General features: G+C 43.5%; 1 protein-coding gene and 1 pseudogene across 1 annotated transcript in view; one reads left to right on the top strand and one right to left on the bottom strand.

Annotated features, from left to right (window-relative positions):
• LOC126198850 (carboxylesterase 4A-like) overlaps positions 1-8,917 on the top strand; it is a 118,806-nt gene extending 109,889 nt beyond the window's left edge. Inside the window, exon 10 of the mRNA XM_049935436.1 lies at positions 8,072-8,917. Coding sequence (XP_049791393.1) covers positions 8,072-8,219 — 148 coding nt within the window. The 3' untranslated portion in view covers positions 8,220-8,917. The remainder of the gene's footprint in view (positions 1-8,071) is intronic.
• Positions 8,918-12,127: 3,210 nt separating this feature from the next.
• Positions 12,128-12,245, bottom strand: LOC126200058 (5S ribosomal RNA; annotated as a pseudogene).
• Between the last annotated feature and the right edge of the window lie 288 nt (positions 12,246-12,533).

Below are 12,533 nucleotides of genomic sequence, written 5' to 3'. Positions count from 1 at the left end.
GGCTAGCAACAAATCGCTAAGTAATTCCATTAGGTGTCACATATTGAAAATTATTCCATTGTTCAGCGGCACCATTCACAACTGACTCTCAGTAGTTCGATGATAATGCTTACGTAATTCGTGACTTTTTGCGAAACTGTAGGAGTCGTGACCAAGGCGCTATTAACTGGACCTGCCACTTTAACGAACTGTTTGGCAGGTGTCTGTGCGGAATTCTTGTAAAATGTATTTACTGTTACTGAAAAATATCCTTGTGCTAAACATCTGCACATGAGATTTCAGTATGACGAAAGATCTTCAAAGTTTAGACGTAGAGTGGCTCATGGGATAGACCTAATGACTCACGAATGGATCGACAGCTGTGACCATTGTCATTTGGAACCTGTATACACACTGGTTGCCCCTTTACAAAGTTTATGATAACTGTAGAGGGATATATGCTGCCCCCTAAAAGTACAGTAAGACGAATACACTACTCCTTTACGAATTTCACCTTAAATATTTCATAGTCTCAGTGACCATAATGTTTCCGACAGAGGATAAACGCATTCACCATCTATTAAGTTACCCACCTATTCTGATCCACATCCTATTCCACTCGTAAAGACTGCTTGTAAGCCTCCCTATCAAGTCTAACGCCTTAGATTTGGAACTGTGTCAAATGCTTTCCGGAAATCAAGGAGCAGAGAATCAACCTGAGCACTGTTACAGACGGCCTTCTGAGTCTCGGAAAGGAATGGGATGAGCTAAGTCTTTTACAACCGGGGGGTTTCCGGAACGTTGTTGGCATCTACAGAGCAGCTGCCCTGTCTCCTTTGCAATGATAGACGCCAGCATCAAATCGATTCCATAATTCTACAACAAATGACAGTGAGCGATGTAACTGCAGGACTGCGTTTCTGTGCACGTTTCCTGTGAACATTCTGAAAAGCTGTAGTGACATGGCTACAGTTTCTTTTCACTAAAGTAATTCAAGAAGAGGGCCCGCTTTACTACGTAATCTAGTGAGATTTCATAGACAGGGTGGGAAAAATACAATGCATAAAAGAATTAAAATGTCACTTTTTTAGATTCCGTCGTTCCTGACCCCCCCTCACCCCCCCCCCCCCCCCGATCCCCTATTGCCACGTAGAAGTTAGAAATTTGGCTCAAAGGTGCCTACAAACTGTTAAATCCTGCATAGTCGTCGCATATGGTGTGTCACGGAAACCTGCTTCCTCGGATCGCTAGACAACAATTCAAGCAAATCGTATTAATGAGTTTTATTACGAAAAATAAATGACAATACTTAACTTCGAGAATTACATAGATGTGTCGGCCGCTGTGACCGAGCGGTTCTAGGCGCTTCAGTCTGGAACCGCGCTGCTGCTACGGTTGCAGGTTCGAATCCTGTCTCGGGCATCGATGTATGTGTTGTCCTTGGGTTAGTTAGGTTTAAATAGTCCTAAGTCTTCGGGACTGATTATCTCAGATGCTAAGAGCCATTTGAACCATTTTTTTTACATAGATGTGTCGCAAGCAAAGGGCGACATTCGAAATAAACAAGCTTTTTTCAGTATAAAAATTCTGATACAAGCGAAGTAATGAGCTTCGACGCTTCTATGCAAGTCGCTAGCCTTGAGGCTCCTGTTCGACTGGGCCGCGACCACTCGGGCGCGGCGCTTACGTCCTCGTCATATAGGGGCCGCTGCTGTCACCTTGTCGTCCTGGAGAGGGGTCGGTGAGCGTGCAATTGGCTGACGTCTTGTCACAGCCCTCTCTGCTCTATTGTTTCCGACTGGGGTGCCGGCGCTTGAGTTTACGCCGTAACACAAACTTTCTCTATAATGATGCAAAAGCGTGGTCGCCTTCCACGTCACCCTCAGGCTCGGCGAAGATTCGAACAGCAAGTTGTCGACATATGCGGAAAAAGGCCAGAGCTGAGACGTTCATGGGGGATGTAAAGTCCATTAATGGCACATTGACACCAAATTTCAAAACAATTCTCTCCAACGCGACCACTGACGTGTCACACAATGGGAGTATGATCTCCCTCCTTCCCCCTTACCTATATCTCAGCCCATCTATGCCATCTATGGGATAGAGGTCAGAATTGAGATGCCACGGAGTACTAGAGAAGTTTAGTGCCATTCAGATGGAGGGCGTCGAGGGGTTGCATGATCAGGCGCCTAGGAATTTGTAAAGGGTTGCCTGTACACAGGAACATTTTCAAAGTGCTCAATAAAGGCGTGCAGGTGACAGCGAGGGTTTGGCCAAGCTGGGGAGCCTTAGAGGGAGATTGCACTGTTCTGTTTATGTAATTGTCAGCGTCGCGTGACACGTGATCAAGTCACAGGAGAGTGCAAAACAGCAGGGCTAAATAAGCATAAACACCCTTTGCTACTTTGGATAATGTTCAAATGTCGCGTAATGGTTTTGAACGGTCCTTAGTCGATCCACCCTGCATGCCAGAGCAAAAATTGCAGTTGCACTACACTCCAAAGCGGTGAGATCACATTCGATGGGGGTTCAGCCCTCGCTACGTCGTTGAGAAGGAGTGATTCATCATGTGGTGTCAGCAAAAATGGTTCAAATGGCTCTGAGCACAATGGGACTTAACTTCTGAGATCATCAGTCCCCTAGAACTTAGAACTACTTAAACCTAACTGTAATGTTATACGTGCCAGGAAGGAGGGATATATTTGTTACATCCCACTCCTGACACCAATTGTAAAGTTAAGGGACGTTTACGAGGGACTTCTGCAACTGATGTTAATGTATAGGTTGGCAGGGAAGTGGAAGAAGGCTGTTAAATATGCCTCGTGGCGGCAGTGTGCAGGAGGTCGAGCGGTCAGGATTTGATAGTGGGCATCCAGGGCGGCCGTTAAATGAAAAAAAAAATGTTTCAAATGGCTCTGAGCACTGTAGGACTTAACTTCTAAGGTCATAAGTCCCCTAGACTTGGAACTACTTAAACCTAACTAACCTAAGGACATCACACACATCCATGCCCGAGGCAGGATTCGAACCTGCGACCGTAGCAGTCGCGCGGTTAAATGACAAAACAGGAAATTAAGTACAATGAACAGGACATATTTCAATGTACGACGTACAGAGGGCGCGCCTAGGGTCGGAAGTTATCAGGTTTAGGCCAGTCTAGGAAGTCGAATAATTAATTAAAATCGGCAACGGAAGGGGAAGTGGTTCATGTTAAGTTACGTTGGTGGCCGGTCGTGAAAGGCAGAGCCGGAGGCTCTGCGTTCCAAAAAGACGTCTATTCTGCTCGAGGTATGGATTACAAGAGAGTAATGCAAGTGTGGTCTGCTCCGCAGGATGCTCCGGTGTCCACACAGGTGATCGGTATCCCACGCACGCTATTGGCTTGAATTCGCTAGCAGTTGCAGCAGAGGGCTCAGGGCGTCTCCTGTCAGCAGCTTTAACTGGACAGAACCGCCTCGGTTTTGAAAGGCAAGCGACTTGTGTCACGTAGACACGGTGTGAACTACCCTGGGAGAAAACTTGTAAAGATTCCACTGGGCCTTTGAAATAAATTTCTTTAACCAATTCCCTAAAATATTCCTTGACTGGCTGCCATCCTGTACATAAACTAAGGACATCACACACATGCATGCACGAGGCAGGATTCGAACCTGCGACCGTAGCGGTCGCGCGGTTCCAGACGGTAGCGCCTAGAACCGCTAGGCCATCCCGGCCGGCGTGGTGTCAGCAGTGTCATAGGTAGTCAAGAACGTCGTTCTGTCACACATCGCACTGCAAACACTACTTTTAGACAGTAGTATTTAATAGGACAAGAAATGGTTTAAATGGATCTAAGCGCTGAGGTCATGAGTCCCCTAGAACTTAGAACTACTTAAACCTGACTAACCTGTGGACATCACACACATCCATGCCCGAGCCAGGATCCGTACCTCCGACCATTGCAGCAGCGTGATTCCAAACTGAAGCGCCCAGAAATGCTCGACCACAGCGGCCGGCCTAAGTGGACACCCCAAGGGAAGGGGTGGTTTTAGTTATGCTCTTAATGCCACCTCCTGAGACCTCTTCGTCTCGATTCTAAGCGGCGGTGTTTCAAATATCTTCCTCAACCAACCATAAGAAAACGGGGTGATTTCGACGCTGGACTTCCCGGTCCTGATTTTAATTACAGAGCCGTCAAGAGAGGAGGGGAGCCGTGGGTAAGGGGGGGGGGGGCGATTGTGATGACCTCCCCATCATATGACAAGTCCACAGAGGTGTTCGGCAGAACTGTAGTGAGATTTTCTGCCAGTATGACATCAGTAACACACCTTACACGTCACTTGAACTTCTGAGCCCTGGCCTTTTTTTCGCAGGTGTCGACACCTTGGTGTTTAAAACATAGCTGAGCTGGAGGGTAACGTCTCAGAGAATCACACTTTTGCACTGCTACAAGGGGTTGTAGCACCTCTGAGTCAAATTTCATACTTCTGCGTCGCAGTGGGGCAAAATGACGGGGTTTGAAAACAGTGACCCTTTTAATTCACCTGCGCATTGTAAAATTGGCAAGTCCAACTTATGTCGTCTGCCGCTAGTGTGGACGAAGTATGTTGGGTTGCCTATCTTAAGATGCGTGAAATATTTTCTGGGCCAGATTTATTTTGTCCACCATATGTATAACGATATTTTTGGATTAACTTAGTAGCACTTCAAAATTCAATATTAAAACGCGATTTCAGATGTGACAATATTTTGGTAACAGAAGTATAGCACCTTTGGCCACTATTTCTTTCTTTTTGTACAAAATTTCACTCAAATGACCACTTTAGAAAATAATTTTTTCTTGTTGAAGGAGGTGTGTCATGATAGTATGGGTTAAATTTACTCTCTGGATGCGTCGTTTAGATCCGCTGTGTCTCTCGTGATACCCGATTACGAGGTTCAGAATATATTTCTTTGGAATGTACTATTTTGTAAATACAAAATTCAAAAATTTCTTGCCATTAAAGACCAGCTTTCGCCTTCCTTCAATATTTCCTAACATGAAACGAGTGATGATATATATTTCGTAACTAGAATTTCTAGTAATGAAACTGTCACCAGTCATCGTCCTCCTAAACAATCACGAGTTAACAATGAAGTCATCAGAGATAATGGCCCAGAGCGTAACTTAATAACATTTACGGATATCGTAGGCCTTATTGCTTGAAATACTTGTTGGGTTTTCCATTACTGATGCATAAAGATATTTAATGTGAAATACATATTCGAAACAAGTTATTGTAATTTCAGTTTTATTGAAACTGATCGATTTTATGTGGTAATCACGAATGGCCGAGATAAAAACATAGTATACTAGTGACTTGAGGAGTGATTAATGTCAGCGTGAAAAATACTAAGCACGATTAATTGAGAACTGAGATACGACAGTATTCAGAAGGATAGTAAACGGGCACGGAGTGTGAACAGAGGTGGCGACGATTGAACATCCCCCTAACTGTTAATGGCTTCGATGTTGAACGGGAGAAACTCGTTAATCTACTCCTTCTTTGCTTCCATGTTTCATAACAAGCGTATCCGACAACGGTCATCAGTTGATTCCTCAGAATGAGTTTGGGCGCCTGTGGCTGGTGCGTGACCTAGGTGTGTAGAACTAGAACAACCACAGCTGTTTGTTTCTAAGTAAGGCTATCGTCAAGAGTGCAACTGGAAGTAAAAATTATGTGTATTTTGTATTAGTAGCTTGTAATAGTTTTAGGGTTCAGATTATAAAAGTTATCCTACTTTGAAAGGAAAAACATTCCTGCTTTTTTTTTTTCACTCATACCCATTTTCCAGCACGGCAGCTCAGCGTGTTCGGTTAGAGGGGTAGCTGCTCTCTGTAATAAAAAAGTTGAGTGAATGGATGAACGATGAATTTGGACGCCATTGGACGTCCGCGCCGGCCGGAGTGGCCGAGCGGTTCTAGGCGCTACAGTCTGGAACCGCGCGACAGCTACGGTCGCAGGTTCGAATCTTGCCTCGGGCATGGATGTGTGTGATGTCCTTAGGTTAGTTAGGTTTAAGTAGTTCTAAGTTCTAGGGGACTTATGACCTCAGCAGTTGAGTCCCATAGTGCTCAGAGCCATTTGGACGTCCGCTCCGAACATACTGAACAAAATGAGAGCAATAAAAAAAAGTGGATAGCGGTCGAGCTACGTAAGAGAAACGTGTATAACGGTTCGACTCTCGTTCAAACTTAATTTTTGTAGTACGTTTGTCAATTCTGTGATATTTAAAAGATTTGCACCTACACTGTTCATTCTCGCTACATTAGCAACGTCTCGCCATTACGCAGGTTAACTGCCCCATGGGGCCTGCCTCTGTGTTTGCTGCTCGATGTGCAAAGTAGTTGCCGGTACCTTACTAGGCTGCATGTATAATGGATTTCGCAAATCACGACAGGCATACATTTTCAGGAAAATTATATTCGTTTCTTCATTTACTTGTCGACAGCTATAAATATGTTTGTTCTAATAATTAAATTTAATTACAGGTAATAAGTAGTCAAATAACATGAAATTCACTAAAACTTGACGCAAATACACGTGTTTTTTTAAAATTGTATTACCTCTCAAATGTCATATAAATTAAATAATATGACCAGTGATGAATAAAAAAAAGATTAAAAATTGAGTCTGATCGGGAGGCGCACCGTCGCTTCATAGATAGTCGGCCTCAAACGCTTTTTTTTCTTCGTTATTGTTCGTCGCATTTGGACGGGGCGGACATCACAAGACATCCTTGCAAGTTCGTCGTAGATCTTGTCACTCAGTTTTTTTTTTATTACGGAGAGCAACTAGCCCTCTTTTTTTCATTTTGTTCAGTAATGTTCGTTGCATTTGGTCTGGGCGGACAGGACATCCGTTCAAGCTGATCGTTGATTCCTTCAATCAGTTTTTTTTTTTTTTATTATTACAGAAGGCCAGCGCCTCTCTCACCGAACACGCTGAGCTACCGTGCCAGCATACGAAGCTCGAACGCTAACCACTTGACCACCATGGTCTCTAACGACTGGCACTTTTGCACAGATAATTACGCAACACAACAGACGCTTAAAACTTCTCTTACGATTTTCTCGGAATTGCCAGAGTAGTGCACCTTACTACTTTGCACATTACGTTATTTTAATGGCCTACTAAAGGTGTACAAAGTCTGAAGTAAATCTGTGATTTCACCTTCGTGGTCTTCTTTCGTCAGAGGACATGTGACTGCGTTTTTTGTTTCTACATTCGTTACGAAGGTTGGAGAGGTAGTACGATCTATTTTAAATAGCGTTCTAAATTTTTCATTCGATAATTCACTTTCTCTCTTGAAGACCTGCTCAAAAACGTATCATGTAAATATGACGTTACTAAAAACGTAACACAAAACTGACTTTGACTCTCCTGTGCTACACACAGTGCGCCGGGGTGACGGAATTCGCCCACTTGCTGGAGTTGACAATAACCAAAGGGGGGCACAAAGAAAAGGCACGCCTGTAACTCAGTCAGACGTTTTTTGTTGTAGTTTTGTGTGAGTGTGGTGTACACCGACAAAGAGAAGGTAAGGGTGCTGCTCCTCTATGGAGAACGTAAGTTAGCATAACAATAATAATGTTTCCTTAATTACAGTACGGAAGGAGTAGTGTGGTAGTTTCAAGCGGTGTGTTGCGTACATTACAGATAGTCCCTCTCCTCGTGTTTTCATTTATTTACTGCCAACTCCAACAAATGGAGTTATGCATTTAATAACACGTTTACGTGAATGGTACACTTTGACACGTGTCTGAACAGGTCTAGAGGAGTGGCAGTGGATTACCAAATAAAAGATACGGCGAGCTATTAAAAAAAGGACGTAACCTCGTAAAGTACAAAGTTACGAGAAAGGGAATTATGCTGGTTAATGTCTCTCTGGTAGATAAATGACACTTTTTGGTACATTTTCAATTTGCTGCCGGACGCAAAGCTATTTGAGGTGGTCAAGATAAATGAAACACCTAGTTTAAGAATAAAGAAGTCGTTTGAATAGACTCTTCATACTGAAACCTTCTATGTTACAGCGGCTGACATTATTGGAACCTTCTCTTTTGTTCCAGGACTCCGTCTCCAGAAGGCGAGGAGATAGTCTGGGAACCTTTCGACAACAGCAACCTTTACTACTTGCACATTACCGATTCATTTGAACTTAAACAAGATGTTTACAAGGAACGTATGGACTTCTGGCACCAGAACATTCCACTGTAAGGGAATGTGGACGTCTGCATCAGTTATCAGAAAGCCTACTAATTACATTGTTGCTCAAATGTGTGCATTTGTTATTTTGTATAGTGTAGTAATATGAATTATTCATTGAAATACCGGGTGTTTATAAAGTCACAATTTTCCACTTGAACACTGTATTAAAGGCTCTTAACAACGTGAACATAATTCATATACTTCTTGATACAAATTTAGTTCATTTCAATGTGATGACCCTGCAAGGTAAGCGCATGTCCCATCGTTCCTACGTAGCCCAAAGAATGCTTGTTAACACTGCTAGCTTTGTTCTACGCCTTCAAAACTGTGGTTTTCTAGTTGTTGAAGATTATCGTATTTCACTCGATACACCTCGGACTTCATAAATCTCCCAACGAAAATGTCCACTGGAGTCAAATCGGGTGAGCAGTGAGTCCAAAGTCTTGGCAATGTTCGGCCAGTCCATCTCCGAGGAAATGTGGCATTCGGGTGGTAAGGATGTAGGCGGTCAGCAGTGTCAGCTGTTCTTTGTTGTATTGTATACTTTCTTTTATACTGCCTGTAGGAATGTCGGAATCTGTAGCGTTAATACAGAAGTGGTAAGGAACTTGATAAACACCCTGTAGAAGAAAATGAATTTTGAGAAAATCTAGTGTGGAGTATTACAGAGTGAAGAAGAGGTACTTTTATGCAAGAGATTAAGAAATAAATGAACATTATGAATTACTTTACATTCACTTAAGATAGACATTGCTTACTATCCTTGGATTTGCTTTCAGCATTTTTACACTGAAAGGCTAAAGAAACTGATGCATCTGCCTAATATCGCGTAGGGCCCCCGCGAGCACGCAGAAGTGCCGCAACACGACGTGGCATGGACTCAAGTAATGTCTGAATTGGGGGGGAATTGACACCATGAGTCCTGCAGGACAGTCCACAATTCCGTAAGAGTATGAGAGAGTGGAGATCTCTTCTGAAGAGCACATTGCAAGGCGTCCCAGATATGCTCAATGTTGTTCATGTCTGGGGAGTCTGGTGGTCAGCAGATATGTTTAAACTCAGAAGAGTGTTTATGGAGCCACTCTGCAGCAATTATGGAAGTATGGGGTGTCGCATTGTTCTGCTGGAATTGCCCAAGTTCTTCGGAATGCACATCGGACATGAATGCATCCAGATGATCAGGCAGGATGCTTACGTACATGTCACCTGTCGAAGTCGTATCTAGACGTATCAGGGGTCCCATATCCGTCCAACTACACACGCCAGACACCGTTACAGAACCTCCACCAGCTTGACCAGTCCCCAGCCGATATCCACAGTCCATGGATTCATGAGGTTGACTCCGAACCCGTACACGTCCTTCCACTCGATGCAATTTGAAACGAGACTCGTCCGACCAGCCAACATGTTTCCAGTCATCAACAATCAGATGTCGGCGTTGTCGGACCCAGCCGAGATGTAAAGCTTGGTGTTGTACAGTCATCAAAGCTTCACGAGTGGGCTTTCGACTCCGAAAGCCCGTTTCGGTTCGCACGCTGACACTTGTTGATGGGCCAGCTTTAAAATCTGCAGCAGTTTGCGGAAGGGTTGCGCGTCTGTCACGTTGAACGATTCTCTTCAGTCGTCGTTGGTCCCGTTCTTGCAGGATCTTTCTCCGGCCGCAGCAATGTCGGAGATTTGATTTTCTACCGGATTCCTGATATTCACGGTACACTAGTGAAATAGTCGTACGGGAAAAACCGCAATTCATCGCTAACTCGAAGATGCTATGTCTTATCGCTCGTGCGCCGACTGTAACAACACGTTCAAACTCACTTAAATCTTGATAACCTGCCATTGCAGCAGCAGAAACCGATCTAACAACTGCTACAGATACTTGTGTTATATAGACATTGCCGACCGCAGCGCCGTATCTGCCTTTTTACATACCTCTGCAAAATATTAGCATCGCAGTGAGACACGATCCATTGCTATAGTGGCCGTACTCTTACCTACTGACTGCATTAGAATCATAAAACAGTATAATTCAATTCAGTATTTCATTAACTGGTGAGATCAGGTGGTGCAAATCATTAGTCGAAACAATTGCGGATTCTCATCTAGACATAGAATTTATTCCGACATTTCTGCCGTATCTCAGTGGAAACGAACAACAATAAATATCTTACATGTGCTGATGGCGTTCAGCGTAGCATTGTCGGTCTCGCAAATTATGCATGGGAGTGGGAGGAATATTATGTTGCTAATAAAATCCTGATTCACGAGTAACTTTGTGTCATGCCACCCACACAAGACATAATGGCTACAAACTGTAACTATATAAAATGGCTACTGGGGTATGCGTGATTTTGGCGGGAATGAACCGTACATGGTTTCCGTAAGATAATGTAAACGGGAAGAAAAGGGTCAAGCAACCAAAATTACACGATATAACGTACATACAAATTATTAATACGTCCTAACACATTCATCATACTCTTTTCCTTTCATGAAACTTCGCAAGAAAGATCACTATACAGAATCACTGCAGGCAGTGCCATTCAGGGTATTATAAGTCAATGCCATAAACATGTACTCACCATATTCGTTCGTCCCTGGATTGAACGCAAAGTTTCACTCGCATGACCTATTTTGAATTTCCACCAGAACGTTCACAGCACAATGACCGTGCAGCCACCTCTACGTTGGAAGTTGGAAATCAATGTCTTAAGTGTGTACCCATCACGTGGGTCGTTATTGGGTTAACAGCTACATACGCAAGTCCTATTTTTAACAGCCATAGGATGCAGATGGCTTCTTCTCCATGGAGTACTTCACAGGAGGCAGTAGGAAGACAATGACCATTGGACCAAAAAGCAAAATCAAATAATTTTTCACGCAAGATTACTTAAATATTTCACACTTCACTCGAGAACGCCAAACTGAAAACACTGCATGAGATTCCCTATTCTTTGTTACGACTGTTGCGACCACGAGTGACAGAAGCAAAAGGTTGACGCGTAGTCTACAAAGAAAAACCATCAAATACTCAGCAAACAAGTTAACTGAAATGAATAAATGCAAGAGAACTAAAACAAAAATCAGTAAACATCAAATGTGCTGAAGGTACCGCAGGATTAACTTCATATGAATGGACTGAAATCAGCAGCATTCTCTCATTACAAATCTAAGTTCTAACCGGGGATTTTAATTGTAAAATGATTAAAAATCGTGGTTGCAATGTAACCCTGACCACGAAAGTGCCTAAAAATTACGGATTAATAATTTTAGCTATAATATCATTCATCCTTTTGATATTTATCAGACTGCCTGACGGAGACCTGTTTCGAGGCCGACCACCCTCTCAGCAATCCAGAAGACGAGTGACGAAAAATGTAGGAGCGCCGCTAGCGGTCAGTCGGCTCGTTTGACTGAGCTCACTCGAATTTGGTTGGCGCCAAACCTTTGAACTACAGCTGATCTATCCACGAAATCACACGCAAAACAATCATTCACTCCATAGCTGATAGCAGCATAAGAGGAACGGGAAATGGATCTGCACAACAAAGTAGATAAATAAACACAGTGGTGCCCATACCTTGCAAGAGGCTCTCGGTATCACAATAAAATATGAATATGACCAAAGTCATCATTAATAAGAATCACAGCGTGCCTTGAGGTAAAGCAGTGGGAGTAACAACCAGTTCCGCCTTATTGTGTAAACATGTACATATCATTGACATATTAAGCAAACACTCCGTCTTCAGACCACAAGTGGCCCATCGGGACCATCCGACCGCCATGTCATCCTCAGCTGAGGATGCGGATATGAGGGGTGTGTGGTCAGCACACTGCTCTCCCGGTCGTTATGATGGGTTTCTCTGACCGGAGCCGCTACTATTCGATTGGCATCACGAGGCTGAGTGCAACCCTAAAAATGGCAACAACGCATGGCCGCCTGGATGGTCACTCATTCAAGTGCTGGCCACGCCCGACAGCGCTTAACTTCGGTGATCTGACGGGAACCGGTGTATCCACTGCGGCATGACCATTGCCATTTATATATTGGTCTTTCCTAATTCGTCCATCTATAAGATTTTAAAGGATATTGGACGTAAGTAATCACTGCTTATCACACGCCATACCGAATAAAGTTAGCAAAATATGCATTAATTAACTAGTCCCTATACCAGACTGTAATATAATTTGTGACGGACAAAATTAGAGAAATTACAGTTTTAGAAAGACGAGCTTGGGAAACTACAACTGATGTAAGGACCCATTGCAATTCCACATTCTACATGATGAAATTTTTTTTTCAGTTTTATTTCTAAGCCATAGACT

This window comes from Schistocerca nitens, chromosome 8 (genome assembly GCF_023898315.1).
Source record: "Schistocerca nitens isolate TAMUIC-IGC-003100 chromosome 8, iqSchNite1.1, whole genome shotgun sequence".
Lineage (NCBI taxonomy): Eukaryota > Metazoa > Arthropoda > Insecta > Orthoptera > Acrididae > Schistocerca > Schistocerca nitens.
The sequence above is the reverse complement of the archived record's forward strand: the minus strand, read 5'-3'. Positions and strand labels throughout refer to the sequence as shown.